Source organism: Canis aureus, chromosome 38 (genome assembly GCF_053574225.1).
Source record: "Canis aureus isolate CA01 chromosome 38, VMU_Caureus_v.1.0, whole genome shotgun sequence".
Classification (NCBI taxonomy): Eukaryota; Metazoa; Chordata; class Mammalia; order Carnivora; family Canidae; genus Canis; species Canis aureus.
Window position 1 is genome coordinate 11,021,967 of NC_135648.1, and position 21,933 is coordinate 11,043,899.

The 21,933-nt window shown below is 34.6% G+C and overlaps 1 protein-coding gene across 3 annotated transcripts in view; it reads right to left on the reverse strand.

Moving 5' to 3' along the window:
* The window catches only part of SPATA17 (spermatogenesis associated 17), a 205,130-nt gene that overhangs the window by 96,597 nt on the left and 86,600 nt on the right, over positions 1 to 21,933 (reverse strand). For all 3 annotated transcript variants that reach the window (XM_077886679.1, XM_077886678.1, XM_077886680.1), the window contains exons 7-8: positions 11,596 to 11,799; positions 4,877 to 5,025 (exon numbers count right to left, since the gene is read on the reverse strand). In XM_077886679.1, the coding sequence (XP_077742805.1) occupies positions 4,877 to 5,025; positions 11,596 to 11,799 (353 nt within the window). The remainder of the gene's footprint in view (positions 1 to 4,876; positions 5,026 to 11,595; positions 11,800 to 21,933) is intronic.

Genomic DNA, 21,933 nt, shown 5'->3' on the forward strand with positions numbered 1-21,933 from the left:
AGGTTCCTAAGACCTGAGTTCTTATGAGAGCCACTCCTAGGTTCTTATGAATGCCTATACAAGTTTAAGATATAATATCCTATACTATGATCCAATCACGAACTTCTCTTCATAGGGAGGCTCAAGCCACATTCATATATTTTTTTAATACTCTGAGTGTCAATACCTTAAACCTATAGAAGAATCTGAAATTCTTTGGAATCCAAAAATTTCCCTCAAGTTTAGCTCAAATTTATAATTAAACACCAAAGTCTGATCTAGCAAGGTAGTATCTCAATTTGAAGAATGAGTTGTATCAGTTTTCTATTGCTTCTAATAATACCGCCATAAACTTAGTGGCTTAAAGAATACAAATTTATTATCTTAAGGTTCTGGAGGTCAGAAGTCTGAAATGGGTCTCACTGGGCTAAAATTAGGGTGTTAGCAGGGCTGCATTGCTTCTGGAGATTCTATGGGAGAATTCATTTCTTTACATCTCTCAGCTTCTGAAAGCTGATAGTATTCCTCAGTTGTGGCCCCTACTCTGTCCTCAAAGACAGCCAACCTTAATTGTCTTTCCCAAGGTCACATCACTCCCACCTTCCATGTCTTCAATCTCTTTCTGCCTCCCTCCTCCACTTTTAAGGACCCTCAATGATTACATTGAGCCCATCCAAATCATCTAGGAGAATTTCCTCCATTTTTATATTCTTAATCGTATCAGCAAAGTCCTCTTCATCATAGAAGGTAACAATATATTCACAGGTTCCTGATATTAGGTTGTAGACTCTGGGGTGGGGGAGGAGCACGTTATTTTGCCTCCCAGAACATAGACCGGCACTGACTTCTACTGCAAGATCTTAAATCCATTTTATTTTGAATCCAGTTCTAGTCTGCATAATTATATTCTCTGTATTTAGAATGTTTATATATTTTTTAAAGATTTTATTTATTTATTGCATGAGAGACAGAGAGAGAGAGAGACAGAGAGACAGAGAGACAGAGAGAGGCAGAGATACAGGCAGAGGGAGAGGCAGGCTCCATGCAGGGAGCCCCATGAGGACTCGATCCCAGGACCCCGGGATCATGCTCTGAGCCAAAGGCAGACGCTCAACCGCTGAGGCCCCCAGGCGTCCCACATTTTTTGTTTAAAAAAAAAAAAAAAAAACCTTAAATAATTCTTCATTATTTACAGATAAACCCTTCTATCCTCAGCCTTGAAGCCTTATCCGCTTTATCTTTCTATTGCTTCCCACATGAAAATTAGTGTGGTCTTTTTCATTGTTTCTGTGAACTTTTATGGTTTTGTGAACTTTTTTCACTGTCGTTTTTTTTTCTTTTTCTTTTTTAATTTTTATTTATTTATGATAGTCACAGAGAGAGAGAGAGGGAGAGAGAGAGAGAGGCAGAGACACAGGCAGAGGGAGAAGCAGGCTCCATGCAGGGAGCTCGACGTGGGACTCGATCCTGGGTCTCCAGGATCGCGCCCTGGGCCAAAGGCAGGCGCCAAACCGCTGCACCACCCAGGGATCCCATTTTTTTTTTTTTTTTTCTATACTGTCAATCTGCTTCTCTCTTTTCTTTATCAAATCTAAACCACCTTTCACAGAACCAATTCAGTTCCTTTTCTTTGAAGAACCACCTTCCCAGAACAACAGAGATCACAGCAAATGCTACATAAAAAATAAATAAATAAATAAATAAATAAATAAATAAATAAATAAATCATGACACTTACTGTCTTTAATATACACTTGATGATTTTCAAGTGCTTATCTATGCCAATTCTTACTCAGAACTTCATTAGGTTTTCTGGTTTGGTTTAAAGCTAGAAGCATAGAAGTTCATGAGAGCAGAGAGTTTGTCTCTTCTATTCACTGCTACATTTCAAGAGCCCAGAACTATTCCAGACATGCAAGCATTTGTTGAATCAATAAGTGCCTCTCTATATTTTTCACAATATCTAGTTGAGAGTGATTTCTCACATAAAGGTTACTCAGCAATTATTTACTAATTGCTTATTTAATTTCCTGGTTTCATAAAGATAGATGAATAAGGAAAATAATTTTCTTTAAGAAAAAGTGGAAACTGGAATGAGTTTCTTTAAGAAAAAGAACAAAGCTCTAGTAATCAATACTCAATGTATAAAATATGATCCCACTCTCTTGCTTATTTTAAAGAACATAAAGAATGTGACTTTATTTGGCAAGAGGACCGTTGCAGATGTAGTAAGATGAGGCCATACTGAAGTAAGATTGGGCTTCAACATAATAGATAGGACTGTCTGCATTCAAAAATTATGCATCTCTATGGTAAAGGAATATTGTTTTTCATAATTTCTATACAGAATTATTATCAGTAAAGTTATAGAACCTAAATTTCTAACACTTCTTTCGCCTCACAAGATACAATTATTCCATACAGTATATGAAAGCTAAAATGGGGACAGCCCGGTGGCTCAGCGGTTTAGTGCTGCCTCCAGACCAGGGCATGATCCTGGAGACCCGGGATGGAGTCCCATGTCGGGCTCCTTGCATGGAGCCTGCTTCTCCCTCTGCCTGTGTCTTTGCCTCTTTCTCTCTGTGTGTCTCTCATGAATAAATAAATAAAATCTTAAAAAAAAAAAAAAAAGAAAACTAAAATGGTTTTAGAAGAATCTACAATATATCACTGTTTCAATTCTCAAAAAAAAAAAAAAGTAATTATCTATAGGCTAGTTGCTAAGACCCTTTGCTAAAAAAAAAAAAAAAAAAAAAGGTTGATTCAAACCTTTAAGTAATTTGAGTATTCCAACTGGATTTGTTCCTGATTGGTTGATAATCCTGGAAGCACTTTTCAATCTGAAAGCTTCAGGGTAAAGGGTTATCAGCGTGGTACCCACATAGATTGAATATATTTACAAGTATTCCATGGAAAGTACAAATGGAACATCTTTCTTTAGGGACAATATTGATAATTCATCCTTCTAGGCTTATCAAGGAAAATACTGAGAAAGGATACTTCAGTATCTTTGATACATAGTGATTTCTGTAGAAATATCAATGTGGCCAATTATTTGAGGAATTAGCCTTATTATTTCATAAACCTTTGCATCATTGAAAACTCTTCAGATATTCATCACTAAATTGCATATTTTGCTAAATCTGAGCAGCATTAATCTATAATCTCTTTCATAAAACAAATTTAGCTCCCCTAAACCAACTGGAAATAAATACTATTTGTTTTCTTATTCATCATACGTTGGGTTACTGTCATGTACTGAAAGAAGCAATGGAATACTCTGTAGCTAATTATTTCACATCAAGTAATTGGTATAATATAAAAAATTTATAAAAATTACTTGAGATGCATGCCAATTTTATCTGTCATCTGAGTTTGTGTGAAAATTTTTAGTTTTGAAAAGACTCTTCAAAAATGGATGATTAGGGGGATCCCTGGGTGGCTCAGTGGTTTAGCGCCTGCCTTTGGCCCAGGGCGTGATCCTGGAGTCCCAGGATGGAGTCCCACATGAGGCTCCCTGCATGTGTCTCTGCTTCTCTCTTTTTCTGTGTCTCTCATGAATAAATAAATGAAATCTTTAAAAAAAATAAATGGATTATTAAAATAAGGCACATTATATATCCTTCCTGATTGATAAAATGATCCAAAATACACTGTGTTGGATGAGAGGTAATTCTAGTTTCTTTACATAATAAAACATACTTTGCAATGTATTTTTGAATTATATTATGTAACACTTATACTATGATGGCTAGTATATATTATATTATGTAAAAATAGTTTATATGTTGGCTTATACAATAATTTATATTTTATATTATAATTCTCACATAATTATAATTTATATTAGAATAATATAATTATCTTATTATTTAGAATATACATAATATTAAAGAATTATTATTGGCACAATACAAAGATAATTACAGGATATGATAGGACAATAATAAAAATTTTTAAAAAGCCATTCTAGATTTTAAATGGTCTATTTATAAATTACATACGACTATATTGATGACAAATGACTTAAGAGAAAGGAAGTAATTTGGAGAAAGATGTATGAATTGAGACCCAAATTAGTGAGGCTAATAAAATAATTTTAAATTGCATATGCTATTAGATCTTCCTTTTTCAGTCATCTTCCTCAGTAGTAAAGACGCTAACCTCTTTCACTGCACCTGATTTATTAAATGTATATCAATGTTTCCAAATTAAATTTAGTCCACATTAAGGGAAATGGTTTTGTTCTGTTGGATCTTATTTTAGAAGTATCACAGGCTTTTACCAGATAATTAAGGTAATTATTTTCACAGATGCATAGATATAGTCACTTATGCCCTCAAAATGCCATTCATTCTTTTCTTTTTCTTTGAGTAGTTATATATTTAACACACACACATATATATACAGATTTATAAATGTTTATATATGCCTTTATATAATATGGACATACTACATTTACATATTACATAATATCATAGCTTATATATTAATACAATATTTATTCAATATTAATTTTAAATTAAATATTAATGTTAAATTTAGTATTAATATTAAATTAAGTGAATATTACCATTTAATTAATTTGAAACTAAATGTTAAATATAATATATATTACATATGAATGTATATATAAGATAAATGTACATCTATTTATACATATAAATGTGCATATATATGTATATATATTTATATATGTGCATAATATATATAAAAATATATACATAAGTAAATGGCATATTTGCATATTGAAAAATGGTTGCTTTTGAATAGGTCAAGGGTGGCACTACCTTTTCTCACGAATAGAAGATTCTCTACAACATCAGGAAAAACAAAATGTTAAGTCACTTATGGCACCAAACAGGCTACAGCTAATTTTTTTATGCTAAGAACTCACATATTGTCATTTACATTGCGCATCCATTCCTGTCTTCGGAGCTCCTCTCTGGCCACCTTTAACTCATCGATTGGTTCTGCCACTCGCAACGTTGGCTCCAAAGGCTTGTAGCGCTGTTCCAATACTTCAGTGATGTCACGGAATGGCCCCTGACAAGAAAGAATGAGGAAATCTTTAATTGTGGAAGATTTTTTTGTCATATTATTGATGATTAAGAGTGCTAAATATCTACAAAGTATACCTCGTTTACCAAATTGCTTTTAAAGAACAAGCTGTTCTCTGAATTAGAAATTACATCAAATATCGTCTTCAAGAAATGTTGCCACAGTGAAGTGATTATATTAAAATATTTTAAATTAGCCAGAATTTTGCCTACTTACATCAAAAGACTTTTCATGCTAAAACTGTTAAATTTATAGTTGTGTTGCTTTGTTTTCTAATTAAAAAAGAAACATGTTTCTTCTGATAACTGAAAAAAATTTTTCTCCCTTTTTTAGTAAATAAAAATATTAGAGGGCAGCCCCGGTGGCGCAGCGGTTTAGCGCCGCCTGCAGCCCAGGGCGTGATCCTGGAGATCCTGGATCGAGTCCCACATTGGGCTCCCTGCATGGAGCCTGCTTCTACCTCTGCCTGTGTCTCTGCCTCTCTCTCTCTCTCTCTCTCTGTGTCTCTATGAATAAATAAATAAAATCTTAAAAAAATAAAAATAAAAATATTAGAAAAGATTCTGAGCCTTGCTTTCAAAAAGACTTCCTATCAATTGAAATAGGATAGCAAGTGTTTTTTTCATTAAAATAAAGCTTTTAAGTGAATGCCGCACCTCATATATAACTGGTGACCCTCCAAAACAGAGGACCATAATTTTAATTAATTTAAGTGTTCTTTACTTAAAATTCTAAGTTCTATTACATAATAACTCTGATACAATAGCAACCATCTAATGACACAAATACAAAGTCCATAAACTGCAACAGTGAAAAGTGCTTTATAACATATCATACCTTTAAATTAGTAGTTACTTATACTAATTACTAGAATCCACTGGTTGTGTAATTAGTATCATATTAAACACAATACAAATCAAAGGTGGCTCCAGATTTTGCTATGTCATTAATTACATACTGCTTTCTTTTTTCACCACTACTGTTGTACAGGACAGAAGTGATATAAGATGGACAAAGATTCCTAATCATATTCCTTATCCTTTAAGATCTCTTCTTTAAATAGGTTATCACTAACAAGACACAGCTGGAGTTACTGCAAGCACTGAGTGAAGACTGTGGGGCTAATAAAAAGAAATGATTCACGCCTCATTTATGTTCACTTATGTTTTACATTAATAGAAACCAATAATAGGAACCAGTTACCATAAAAGTCATGGACCGTAAATAACACAAATGGCAAATAAGTATCATCTAGTACTTTTCACAGCTGGACAGGAGGATTGCTATATTTGAAAGTAGTTAATGGATTTTTATTGGAACTTTACTTTTTAAAGATACAGTAACATGATTCCAGGTTCACTATTAAGAAATCGAATGGGGATATTTTTTTTTTTTACAGATTTTTAATGTTTTACTTTGAGAAATTCTATGGTTTAAAATTAATGCATAGTTGTGTTATCAGGGGGAAATTACTTCTTTAGACCTTTTTTCCTTATACATAAGATAGAATAATAACTATCTCACAAAAGTGCTCTTAAGATACATAAGACAATGTAATAACACTTTTAGCTTTGTACTGAGAACATACTAAACATTCACAAATGATACCCCTGGCTTTATTTTCATTATTGGTTTCAAGAGAAGTTTGGAAAAGGTTTTGAACAATAGCAGCATCAAATACATGAGAAAATCCACAAGGCTAGGACTCCGAAGGGACCAGCATTCACAAGACCACTCACTTGGTCTTCTAAGTGCCCAAGCCCTACCTTCTTTGTTGGTGTATCAAAATAACACATATCCATTTGTAGACTTACCCCATTACATGTTCTGGAACTTACTATTTCTGAAGAGACCAGGAAATGAAAAGGTGAAGCCCTATTCAAGCAGAAAAATTTAGAATAAAAATAGACCCAGTCCTCTTGGTGGATTCAGTATAATCTTTGTGACCCTAATTCTCTTATAATCACATCCATCTCTCTATATCTCTCAGTGTCCGGTCCATACATTTATATCTTAGGCACTTAGACAAGTGTCTTGCCTCTGAGCTCAACAGAACTTCTCCCTAATTAGCAAATGACATTTCCTGTCAAGCTTCATCTATGCCAAAATTTCTGTAAATTTGCATTTCTGTTGATAGGACTGCCTTTTAGATCTCAAGTGATCACTTATACTGATCATACCTGTAGTGACATGGGGCTTTTGTGATTTTGGACACAGTTTCAAACTTCATTATCCACTAAGTGTACTCATTTCCAGATATTAATCCCTATAGTGCCCAGACTCAACTTGAATCTATAAGTCTTCTTTGACACTTATCGTTTTCCAAAGTTTGACTTTGTCCAACCAAATCCCAATTACGAGAGTCAAATATATTTATGTTCTATATTTTTTCAAAGATTTTATTTATTTATTCATGAGAGACACAGAGAGAGAGGCAGAGACATAGGCAGTGGGAGAAGCAGGCTCCCTGAGGGGAGCCCAATGAGAGACTCGATCCCAGGACCCCGCGATCACAACCTGAGCCAAAAGCAGATGCTCAACTGCTGAGACACCCAAGTACCTCATATGTTATTCTATATTTTTAATAACCATGTTACTTTATAGTCATCTTGCATTTTAAAATTTTTCTCAAAGCTTAAATAATAATGAAATTATGTTTTAAATTCCCAGGATTTTCTCATACATTTAAGAAATATACCTCCCAAGTACAGACAGACCATCAGAGTATAAATATTACCATCTGGAGTATAGCATATATAACCTTAAATCTCCCTAATGATGTATGTACCTTTAATATTATCAAGTAATATAGAGGAAATATGGTTCAGTTCAATAAAACCACAACATTAAAAATCCCATTCTGTGAAAAAAAGAATGGAAAGAAGAAAAGAAAGACGGAAAGGAAGTGAGGCAAGAAACCAAAGGAAGCTGAGAGACAAGGTGAGATGAAATGACGGGCTGAGGAAGAATGGGAAGGAAGGGAAGAAAAAGAAGGAAAGAAAGAAAGAGAAGAGAAAATGGTATGGAGTGGAGAGAGGAAGACCAGGGATAGGAATGAAGGAGACAGGGAAATCAGGAAAGAGAAAATGAATAAAGGGAAGAGAGAAAAAGGAAGAAAGAAGGGAGTAGAAAAGGAAAAGAAAATTAGCAAGGATCATTACTTTGTGGTAGGCTAGACAAAGGCCATTTATGAGTGTGTATGTGTATGTATACACACATGTATGTATATATATGCAAATATGTGCATATGTATACACATATACATATATAAATTTCCATATACATGTATATTCTATATATAAACATATATATCGTTATATGAATATATATATGTTTTCTTTGTGTCTTCATATATATACTATTGTGGTATAATAAGAAATACATATCTTATGGCTTTTGTCACTGATTTCTGGCATAGAGAGCTCCTAAAATGCTTGGAATTTCCTGAGTGATGGGATGCCTTTGTTATTGATAACAAGGTTACACCTGAAATTATGCTAATGAGGTAATTTAGGTTGGGCCCCTAGTAACCTCTTGATGAAACTGGTCACCAGAAAGACCAAAGAATTAGAAGGTTGACATTTCCAGTCCCACTTCTGATCTCCAGGGAAAGGTAATGGAGTTCAAGACTGAGCTTTATAAAACTCTTACACAAGGAGATTTGATGAGCTTCTCAACTAGTGCACACATCTATATGCTGGGAGAGTGGCGCAGCCTAACTCCACAGGAAGAGAAGCCTGTGCACCTTGGACCTTTCAGACTGCACTCTGTGTTCTTCTTCACCTGGGATGTTTATTTGCATCCCTTGTAATGACGCAGTAAATGTAAATAAAATGTCTTCCCTACTTCTGTGAACTGTTCTAGCAAATTATCAAACCTTAGGATGGGGTCATGGGACTCCTCAATTTATAGCCAGTTCGGTAAGAAGTACAGGAGACCCAGAAATTGCTACTGATGTGTGAAGTGAAAAACAGTTTTGTGGGGTTAAGCCCTTAAGCTACAGAGTCTGCATAAACTCCTAGTAGTTGGTGTTAGAACTGGCTTGAATTGTTGGACACCAAATGGTATTCAGAGAATCAGAGAATTAGTTGTTGGTGTTGGAAAACACCTCACATATATCTTTTTTCCCCACATGTATTTATATATTTATTTAATTACTATATTTATTATATAAATACTTATGCATACATCTTCCATGTAAATATATAGCCATTTTTACATATATATTATATAAATATAAAAATTTCCACATATATTATTCACATATATCTTATATATAGTTATATGAGTATATTATTATCTTTCACATGCATTCTGTAAATACTGAATACATACATGTATAAATAGAATGCTATGGGAGGGAAGATAGGTAAAGTACTAAAAGAGTTGTATTGAGAAAAATACATTAATAGAGATGAAGAGTGAATACAAACTAGTATAAAATAAGCCATATTATAAAAGTATAAAAAAGCAAAGCAGTAAAGTTAATATGAAATATCAGTGTTATAAAACACATAAAATCATATTAAATGTATACAGTTAACACTGAGATTATACAGTGTAGCAGTTTGGTTCGGATGACTTCTAGAGTGTTTCCAACTCAGAAATATTTATATGCCTGTATCTTATCAATACCATATCATTTTTCCCATTTCCTAAGAATTTGCATTCAGAATTACTCTATGAATTCTATGTATTACAAAGAGCCATCTCATTGACCCTAGCATAAAATATGGATTATTAAATATTCAAATATACAATGATTAGCAATCACTGGACACTTAATACACAAGCAATGGAGATACTAGAATTATCTTCTTTATAGAATAGTAAATTGAATTGCTTATTCTGATGGTATCATGTAAAATCATTTCTTGCATCAACTGAAATAGTAATATGCATAATTCAAATGGTAAAAATTTAGTTACTATTTAAGTGCCTTTATTAGAATATTGGCATAACCTACATTTTGAAAAGAATAGTGAAAACACTCTGTAGATATGTCCCAAAATAAACTGAAATTTTTCCAATTATCTCTTTTTTGTCCCCTTGCTCAACTCTCCCCTCCCTGACACTTTATTTCAGAAAGAGGGAGCACTTTCAGCTTCTATGTTTTTTTTGGATAGATTTTTTTTTTTTACACATCTATCTATAATAAGTATAAGCCATCAGTTAATAGTATTTAAAAAAATAGTATCAGCCATAAAGTTAGTAGCTTTAAGAGAGCAAAAAAATGCACAAATAAAGGGAATAAAAGACCCACTTAGAGAAAGTGAATTTATAACATTACAAATAATTACAGCAAGGTGGGAAATTACTTTATGGCATAGAGAGGTTGTCTTCTTGCAAGTTGATGAAATAGCTGGGGGTGTGAGAAGCCATCTCTAGGATGGCCTCCAATGATTCCACTTTCTGGGATTCAAGTCCTTGTGTGGACTGGACTTATTCACTTCTAAAAAATAAAATATGGTAGAAGTAATGGGAAGTCACTTGTGACATAAGGTCATAAAAAGGCTATGGCTTCTGTTTTGAGAACTCTCTCTCTGGTAGATCTCTCCCCTGAGGGAAGCCAGCAGCCAGTGGGGCAGCTCTATAGAGAGGCCAATGAGAGGAGGGGCTGAGGTATGAAAATAAGCAACCATATGAATGACCTCAGGAGAGGATCTTCTCTTCCTCTTGCTCTTTGATATAGCTCAATTTTAACATGGAATCACAGCCTTGCCTGGCACCTTGACTGCAACTTCATGCCAGATCATGAGTTAGAGGCACTTACCTAAGCTGTAACTACAGCACTGACCCACAGAAACTGTGAGATAAGAAACATGTGTTGGTTTAAGCCATCAAGTTTTGAAGTCATTTATTACATAACCAAAGATATACAGAGGAAAGCCTAGGGAACTACTAGGTGGGAGTTCTGAGAATCTGGCTATGTGAACCAAAATCAACCCAAATGTAGGTTCATGAGCCCTGGTGGCAGTTGTCTATTCCAGATTAAGTATGGATGGGGATGATAGGACTGTTCCTCTCTGGGGCTTTCAGGACAGTGACCATCATCACCCAACAAACACATCCCACTCCACCTTAGGAAGCCATTTGTCAATCTAGCTCTAAAGCAATCTACAGGGAAGAGGGTTTTTTGTTTTTTGTTTTTTCGTTTTGTCTCTGCCTGAGTTTTGCATTGTTTTGGATCCTCTATAATTCTCTCAACTTACACTTTTAAATTACACTTACAATTATATATAAATATATGAATCATCAGATGAGAAGTTAAAGTTGATAATATGTCCTATTTTTCTAGCAACACATTGTAACAAGTACCATTATAACAATGTTTTTAAAGAAAAAGGCTAGATCCTAGCCAAAAATCTTATGTGTTATTTGAAATAAAATTCAGTACCATAGAATTATTTGATTACTTCCCCCATATATATTTTAAAACACTTTGTATTTATTATTTACAATTCAATTCCATAAAAAATTACTCTTTTCTTGTCACAAAGATGAAACAACAATAACCTTTTCTTTAAAAAAAGCGAGAATATAATCAATGAGTACCTGACATCGTTTCCTATCAATGGGTGGGAGAATTTCTGAACGAGGAAAGGAACGGGCACTCGTACAAGCCAGCCAACTGCTAAGGCTGATGTAGCGCTTCTGCTTAACTTTGGGCCTGTGGCATGTTAAAGGCTTTGCTTTTTGTAACCTCAGCTCCCATGGATCAGGATCTTTTCTGAACGGCGAATTGTATATACCTGGAATCTAAAGAAAAAGAACATAATTTTTATCCTTAGCTTTCATATGAAATAAAAGGAAGATGAAGTTGTATCATAAAAATTTTCATATGTTTAAGGAGTATTTTTAAGTAGAACTCTAGTTCTTACCTGGAGGCTGGCTAGATTCATCTAAGATTATAAAATACTCACTTTGTCTACACTCCAGACCAACAATTACAGAATTATTCATAGTTAAAGACTAAAGATGTTAAAAACCCACTGAGCTATAGCTTCTACCTGGCATATATGGCATATTGTATATATCTGTATTTAAGAAAAAATAACAGAAGGGCCTTAAGTCATTCTTTCTGTCTTCTACCCATTAACTATGTATATGTATATTTAATCACACCTGTAACTCACACATTCACTCACACAAACTCAAATATGTGATGCTTGAACCAGTTTCAGGCACAAAATATGCACTCAATAAATACTTGATTGTTTTAATGATTATGCATTTAATAGCAGCTATTTCAAGTTCTTTACTTTAAAATAATAATCAAACTGGTATTTTATATTAGGTGCTGTATTTCTGTAGCGTCATATTACCCTTAGTGTTCTGTCATTGATCTTGTCACACACTGTATCAAAGGTCAACTCTGTTAGCACAGCACCTGTTATGCAACAGAGGTTCAACAGATGTATGTATAACAAATGTTAAATTCAAGTTTAGCAGATACTCATTTTCTGAAAATTCAATGGTATTTAGACACAAATGGCATAGAACCATATTTTGAGACTCTTGATATTTACAAATCCATTAGTTATAAGGAAAAATTTTTATTTTTTGCTTTTTAAAAAGATTTTAAAATGTATTTATTTGTGAGGGGGAGAAGGAGAAGGAGTAGCAGACTTCCCACTGAGCAGGGAGCCTAAGTGGGGCTCCATCCCAGGACCGTAGGATCATGACCTGAGTTAATAGCTGACCATTCACTGACTGAATACCCAGAGCCCCAAAGAAGTTATATTTTAAAGGATAGTATGACTTATTTGGTTTCTGTTTAGAAACTCTGTACTAATGTAAAGAATGTATCCATTAAACCCACATATTTTTTCTAAAATGTGATTCTCTTATTATATGCATAAATTTTTCTGGTCACTATATTTATTGATAGAATCAGTAGTTCCAAAGTATTATGATTACTTAAGATTGTTGTCTTTGAAAAACTACCTTAGAATATTTTATATTTCCAGCCTAATTTTTCAACTAAGTATTAACCTTTATCTAATACCAATGGAGGTAGATTCAGTGTCCTATCCCTAATGCTACAGTAATAGCCTGGGAACAACTCTGTCACAAGCAGCTGAAGTACAGGGCCTCTGTTTTAGGTATTTTGGATCTGCTTGGCCTTGTGAGAACTCAGCACAAAATAGATACTCAAAAACAATGTACTCAGCAGAAGGGCCTGTGAAGCCTCTATTTTACTCTTGTTTTCCAAAGCCACATCAAGATCTCAGTAAAATGTTGGAGGTTTATTTCAAAATCTTACCAACTTCTTTCAAAGAATTATAGATTATACCCTTCTTATCTTTCTTCTTATCTTTCTTAATGTATCAGTTTTGCTGTGCTTTCAAACACACTGTGATCTAGAACTAAATTATCAAAGACCCATTTGACTCACCTCCAACTCAACTGTTCCTGTGTTAAAGCTGAATTTTACTAGATTAAACAAAGCCAATGTAAATATACTTAGATATCTTAAAAAAAAATTGTGAACTAGGTTTTCTTTGGGTTATTTTTCCCTATATAATTTATACAAAAAAAAAGGTGCTGAAACATTACAGGCAATTGTATAAGCCATATTTAATGTCATGCTAACACTCTTTTACTATTATATTAAATATCAAACAAGGTAGATTTATAAACAGTTTAAATGATGTTAATAAAAGACAGTATGGACGCATATATTTAAAATAGTTTCTAGTATAATTTTTAAGTGGGTGATAATTTTTAAGACAATTTTTAGGGCAAATTTCTCTAATGAAAATCTATCAACTGTAATGAGAAGAAAACCAATAAGTATTACATCAAAAGACTATTTTGACATAAATAAAACAAAATCTCCATAGTCTATGAAAAAGATAAGAGAATGCCATTCTATTTAGTGATGATCTAGCTGACTTAAGTCTGTTAATCATTTCCACAATCTTGCAGATTAAAATAGTAAAATACATATAATTTAACTAGATTATAATTTATCAGTTAAAAATATCTATCTACTTGAATAAGTGCTACCAGCCATTAACTTTACCCCATTAGAAATCTTCTTTGGTCTCCTTCCACATTTGCATGCACATGTATACATAGGCTAGATGGGAAATGCAAATAGATCAGTAGACATGATAGCTTTCTTAAATTATATTTTGCAACCTATATGGAGACCTCCTCATGTGTATTCTCTTTGCAATTTAAATCAAATATAGGTAGAAAATATATTTTAATTGAATTTAAAATGTATCATTTAAAATCTTCAAGGTGTCAGTTATTTTAGAAATTAATTTAATACATTTGCTAACTTAGCGTCAATGAAAACAGTCCAGCCCTCCCTTCATCCCTACTGCAAGCAAATACCCTACTTATTTATATTGATATAGAATGCATTTACTATTGCTTCTTTAAGTAAATAAAACCACCTTAACTTACTATTGTCTCAATTGCTACATTTCATAATTTGTAAGCCACTTGTGAATAATGGTTTGTTGTCGATTTTTAAAAATATTACTATGAGTCACAAAAGACAAAGTTAATCCTAAGGGACCATGACATATTTTTCAGTTTTCACATTTTTCACAACTTAGAAGGGCTACTGCCAAGCTAGCTTTTGGGACTTCATTTTCTGCAATAATTTTCTAGAGTGACCAACACTATGGGGAAATCTGTGCTAACTGTTTAAAAAAAAAAAAAAGCCTACAACTGAGTTATTTGCAGTACTGTCATGCTAACATTCAACTCAATAAGACCCAAGAAATCTCGGGAGAGGACTCTGCTAATAGCTTCTTACTGACCTCCTTGCATCAGGCTGGGCTGCTGACTGGTGGCCCAGTGGTGAATACGGCAAATGAGGTGTGAAAGCACTGATTTTTTTTAAAGGCTATGATTCTGACTCGTCAAAAGGAGAAAAAAAAAAAAAAGGCAATGAGTTATATAATAGATATATATTTTTCTTGAATTCCCCCCTTCAGACTTTCCATCATGGGAACTTAAGCATGACCTGGAATATTAATTATGTCAGGTTGAGCAACGAGCAAATGTACCATTTGTTACCCAGTCACCCTTAGCATTACATTAATATTTTGAACCATTCCATATTTCTAACAATCTATCAGTTGCTCTTTTCTTCTCAGGTTTTATTCTTTAGACTTATAAGTATTGTACGGGAAAGTATTTTACAAACGCAATTGGTTTCAAAACAAATGGATGGTGGATCTGGAGCATCTACTGTTTTATTTCAGGGAGAATGTTTTTATGATTGTTTTTCAGGGTGAATTTTCCACTCAGACACAGACCTTCATTTTGTAACTGCCTGGGGGAAGCTATATTCTAATTCTCCCCTCTTCTCTTTGTTATTGAGGCTTACTTTTAAAACAAGTTGCCATAAAATAGAAAGAATTTAAAACATGATTTTGTACACCTGTAATTCCCAAAGGACAATGGTTAGTCTTTGAATTTCATATTTTACCATATGAGAAAAAATAATCTCTCATAATTTGAAAGTAATGGCTCACTCAGGAATGAAGAACTAGAAAGTACATGGGATAGGTGGGAGAGTTCAAGTTTTACCTTTGCAAATGACAATAACACAGCAAACAGGAGTTGCTGATTGCCACACAAAGGAACAAAATCAGAAAGTATTTTCTTGCACCAGGATTCAGAATTTGTGAATACTGGGAGAGATACACAGTTTTAAGGAATGGGGAGTGCTGATTAAAGTATGTTCAGGATCTAAGCTCTAATCAAAATTATTTTTAAAATTAGACACTAAGTCAGCACAGAAGAGCAGTAAAGAACTCTACTAACGAGGAAAGTCAAAGTGGGCCAGAGAACTGTGAATGAAGTATTTGTGAGGGTAGGTTCTGCTGAATCAACACTGACCAACACACTTCATCATAATTATCAGGACATACTAGTGCCAGGGGATTTATAAAAATCCCACTCAGCAAATAATTGCCCTGCTGTTAGGAGATAGTCAGAGTGTTAACACACTGTCACAGTCCAGTGTTTAGTAAGATATTCTACATTCAATTACTCTTGCTGAGAACTAAAAGGAAACATGGTCATTTCTCACTACAGCAGTTATGCTTCCACATGCATTTCAGACAACAGTCATGTTAACCCTCAGATATAGTACCCCAGAAGGAATAAGAATTTCATGCAAACATTTGGGATTCACAAGGAAACTATTTGGTATAAAACTTATCTATATAAAGCAAGACTTAAAAAGGAAAAAAAAAAAAACTATTACCAACTACACATGCTTTTCTGTTACCTCAGTTAAGAAGTTGAATTTTTTAAACGTTTTGAGTCAAAGTATATAGTGGGGTCATGTTAAATGGAGATCTCAGAGGCAGCTGGCTTCTTTAGTTTAACAAATGATTTTTACAAATCATTTTGATATCCCAGTCATTATTATCATATCTTAAAATATTTTCATTAAATATGGTTTAAAACATTTCATTAAATAAGATTTAAAACAATGAAATTTAAATAAAATACTATCATCTATATAGTAATTCAATTCAATCAATCATAGTAATTCAATTCAAGCATCTACTAACTTAGAAACACTTTACTGGATCTAAGGTGGGTACAGACGAATAAAAAGTGATCACTTCTACCAAGCCATTCTCAGTGGTTGGGGAGGGGAAGTTAGGAAAGTGATTTTGTGACTGACAATAACATAACCAGCCTGCAGGAAATAACCACTAATTATTATTATAAAGGAGGTTTACAACAGAGGCTGCAGTAAAGGTATATACATCTTTTAAAAACTCTGTGGAAAAGGTATCCGACTTTCTTCTGAAGGTAGCTATAGAATTTTGGCAATAAAAAGAGAAGAAAGGCATTCCAGGCTAGGAGAAGGGTGAAGATAAAGACAAATATATTTGTAGGAAAACACAGTTGTTCAGTGAATATTACATTGGTCAGTTTAAACATGAGGCTATTGTCAGAGATGAGCTTATAAAGATAAATTGGGGCCAAACTCTAGAAGGCTGCAAATTATACTTTAATCTGCATAAAATAGGAATCTATTGATTTTCATATTCTGCTTTAGAAGGTAAACTCAGGAAGAAGTCTGAAGCAGGCCCTACTCGGGCACAAAGCCTACAGAAACAACTCCATGAAAACACAGGTGAAAACCACAATTCAAAGAGACAGAACAAACGTCAGAACCAGACTCAGATATGGCAGGCACATTGCAATTATCAAAACAGAAATTTAAAACAACTATGACTAATATGTTAAGGGATCTAGTGGATAAAGTAGACAGCAGGCAAGAACAGGTAGGCAATGAAAACAGAGACATGGAATTTCTAAGAAATAAAAAGAAATGTGAGGGAATCAAAAACATGATAATAGAAATAAAGATTGCTTTTGATGGATTTATTTGTAGACAGGACGTGGCTGATTAAAGAACCTCTGAATGTTCTTTAGAGAACAGAAACTTCCAAAATGGAAAGGCAAAGAAAAAAACATCTGATAAAAATAGAATAGGGGTGCCTGGGTGGTACAGTCGGTTCAACACCCAAATCTAGGTTTTTGGCTCAGGTCTTGATCTTACAGTGTGGGATCGAGCCCCAAGTTAGACTCTGCACTCAGCATGTAGTCTGCTTAAAATTCTGTCTTCCTCTCCCTTTGCCCCTTCCATTCTAGTTCTCTCTTTTTTTTCCCTAAGATTTCATTTCTTTATTCATGAGAGGCAGAGAGAGAGAGGCAGAGACACAGGCAGAGGAAGAAGCAGGCTCCATGCAGGAAGCCTGACGTGCGACTTGATCCCAGGACCCCGGGATCAAGCCCTGGGCTGAAGGCAGGCGCTAAACTGCTGAGCTACCCGGGCTGCGCTCTATCTCTCTTTCTCAAATAAAAATACATAAATGTTAAAAATATATAACAGAATACCCAAGAAAGGCAGGACAACTACAAAAGGTATATATACTCATAATGGGAACACCCAGAAGAAGGAAGAGAGAAAGGAACAGAAGACATTTTTGAAGTAATAATGACTGAAGATTTCTCCCAAATTAATATTGGACACCAAACCACATATCCAGGAAGCCCAGAGAACACCAGGTAAAATAAATAACAAAAAACACACAAGCATATACAGAGGTATATCATATTCAAACATCAAAGAATCAAAGATAAGAATATCCTGTGAGAGGCTGAGGTGACAAACACCTTACCTTTAGAGGAGCGAAGATAAGAATTTCGTCTAACTCTTCCTCAGAAACCATGCAAGCAAGACAAGATGCTCAGAGTGAACCCTAATGTAAACTACAAACTTTGTGTAATAATGATATATGGATGTAAAAAATATATGGCAACACCCTTGCCAAATTTGTTATGAACCCAAAGTTGCTCAAATTTTTAAAAGCCTATAAAAATAGTTAAGCACTTGCTTAGTATATAACACAACAATTCCATTCCTGGGAATCTATACCAGAGAGGTGAAAAAACATGGAACAGTGCATATCTCAATACCTGGCTCAGAATAGACAATCAATCTATGCTTATGTGAATAAGTGATATAGACCCAAAGTCTGTAAAGGAGGTGAAGACTACTTACTGAAAGGTAAGAAGAAAGAACAGTGGAAAAAGAAGAATGACATGGACAGGGAGCATTCTATAGAAACAGAATCTGAAGAACATAGAGAATGTGGACTTACAGAAAAACTTGGGCTTAAAAAAACAAAAAAACAAACAAACAAAACAAAACAAAAAAAAACCTTGGGCTTAGAACCCCAGCAGAGAAGGTAAAAAGAGGAGCAGTTATGCAGGAATATTACTACCTGTTTTGGAGTTAGAATTGAGCTTCCCAAAATTCCAGGTTGAAAGGTCCAGTGTATAGTTGTAATATAGTAGGTCTGGAACTTGGGAAAGCGGTCACAGTTAACGACTGGAGTGTTTTCTGAATAAAAATAGCAGAAGGTCTGAAAATGGATGGGGTCACGGAAGGATAGCATGTAGGGAATTCAGGGGAACAGTCTTAGGAGTGTGTACATATAAAAAAATAAGTGGGAGAAGAGAAGCCCATGAAGGACACTCAAAAGAGCAAACAGTGAGGGAGGAGAGGCAGCACACAAGGGAGAAGATGGTTTCATGAAAGAGGTCAGCAGTGTCAGAAGCTCAGGAAAGGTGGAACAGCATGAGGACAAAGAATGCACAACTGGCATGGTAATTAGAAGGTGACAGGTGACCTCCACAGAAGCAAATTGTGTTCTTGTGGCACAAATCACATCATAATTCACTGAATGTGAGGAAAGAAAAAGAAGTGGAGACTGATTCGAGTCTTCTAAAATATAGCAATATTATGATGAGTCAGAGAATCTTGGGACCCAGAGAACATTTCTCCCCCTCAGTCAAGGTTTCCCTTTAACTATATTGTATTTTGAAAGAGTATCTGAGAGAAGATTCCACGTAAAAGACTTTGGGAAATCTTCCCCACTAAACCTTTCCTGTATCTTTTTCTCTGTAAATGTCAAGTCACTATTCTTCTGATCCCTACAAGGACTGGATGAAAGTTGCTTATGTTCTTAGGAAATCTTTCTAGGCCTGTTCCTTTCCCTAACACTTAGCAACCCCCCTACCACTCCCCCCAGTACAGCTTGATTTACCTACCCCCCTCCTCTATCTGCTACCTTGGCACTCTCTCCAGATTTGGCCTGGATTCCTGATTTTCCATTTGAGTTATATTGTTGACAGCTTATAAGTAATTATTTCTTTATAAATGAGCATTGGTATATATACCCATACTGAGAACAGACCATTCTGTGGGGTTAGGATGGCTGGTAGTTGGACAATATGAAAGAAGAGAAGGGATGTTATCTGGTGTGTATGGTGAGTGAGGGTGTTCCCAGAAAACAGGAAGATGTTCAAAGGAACAGAAACCTTAAAGAACTTTGATATTAAAGAACTATAAATAGTCCTATATAATATCACAGTAAAGACACACACTGAGCACTATTGAATAAATATTGAAGAAGACTGAGAAGAAATGACCAAATAATAGAAGAAAAGGCTGACCATTGTGTCACCAAGGCCAAAGGAAGTTCCAACACCACAAGTTTGATGAGCAATGTGCAAATCTCCCGGAATCCTGTGGATTTATAGTTAGGAGATTCCTGGGTGACCTTAGCAAGAGTTATTCTGAATAGAGCAGTGAGAGTGGACACCCAGTTAGTTTCACATTGATCTAACAACTCCCTATTGCGATGCCTCTAACACACAATTTCTACACATTCTGTGCTGGCTTATTATACATACTAATGAAGTCTGAATGATCTAAGAAAATAGTAAGGCATGTTTTTATGACCATCACCCACCCCAAATCTTCCATTATATACCACCCCTCTCCCCCACTGGAAACCTACTATTTTCTCTTGCTCAGTTCTTCCACAGATGATTTAATTTGAAAATGATTTCATGGTTTGGGGTTCAAAGATGACTCTCAAGACAATTAATTGTTCAAAGAAAAACACTTAGCATCTCAGAAACAGGCAACAGAATTGAAAATTTTCTTTTGTTAAAGAAAATGTACCAACAGAATGGAGCACTTGTCAAACTTTATTCCCAATGTTATCCGGGGCCCTGCAAGAAACTGATTTCCCAAGAGTCTTTGAAGAAAGATTTCTTAAGCAAACAGGAGGAAGCCATTTTATGTTTTATCAAAGTATAGGATTGACTGCCTCATGGGGAAATGCTCTGCTGCTTTAATCTGGTTGGCTGCAATCTTGTGACCAGATCTCAAAGACCACCTCGTTTTTAGACTACTGTGCTTTCACACAGTCTTGTTCTGTAGACCTGTGGCTTCCTGTATGAAAATTATTAATTAGTACCTATTAGGTACAGATTATACCTGCCACTTGGTGATAATTGAGCAGAGTCTTTAGTATTTTTGTACTTTTTGGTGTTATCCTTCAATAAAGTTTTATTTTATCTTATTTAGGTTATCTTTTGCTTTCTTAATTTTGTTTTAACCTCCTTGGTGGTAGGAAGCCCAGAAAATGCCACTATGTTTCACAACCCTATTATCTTTTATCTCAACTCAAATGTAAGTCACTCTAGTGGTAACACAATTTGGCCACAAACATAATTAGAAGGAATGTAATTTAATTGAAGAAAGTTGGCCAACATAATATTTTGATCAGAAAAAAACTGATCTGACCTAAAATGAATAATAGTCTTGTCTCTGGCTTTTTCAGTATACTACTAGGTATTTCACAAGTTTTAAAGATTTTTTTTTAAAAAGACTTTATTTATTTACTCATGAGAGACAGAGAGAGAGAGAGACAGAGACAGAGACAGAGACAGAGACACACACAGAGGGAGAAGCAGGCTCCATGCAGGGAGCCTGATGTGGGACTCGGACTCGATCCAGGGTCGCCAGAATCATGCCCGGGATCGAAGGCGGCACCAAACCGCTGAACCACCCGGTCTGGCTATTTCACAAGTTTTTATGTGAGCTTTTTTTTTTTTTTTTTCATTTCATTCCTCATTTCAAAAATATGAGAAAATAATCCCTCTCTTGTACTTTTTAATCCATTAATTGACTTTCAGTATATATATTGTGCAAATGAAAATAAAGAATAGACACAGCAACTTAAATTTCTCTACCAATAAGAGATGATTGGATTAAAGAACTATTTATCTATTTGCTTTTTTTGTCAAATTGCTCATGCCCAAATAATTGTCTGCCAAATTAATCCCAGCTCTCTTTTATATTGTCTAGTACACCTGTCCTCAACTACACTGCTCCTTTCCTCAATACTTCTGATCCCTGGCCCATAATCCTTTCAACCTTGCCCTGTGGAACGCCCCTACCATCTAAGCTAAACAACTTTTCTTTGCCCCAAAACTTGTCAATAAATATATTCTCTACTTATTTATTTGCTTATTTAT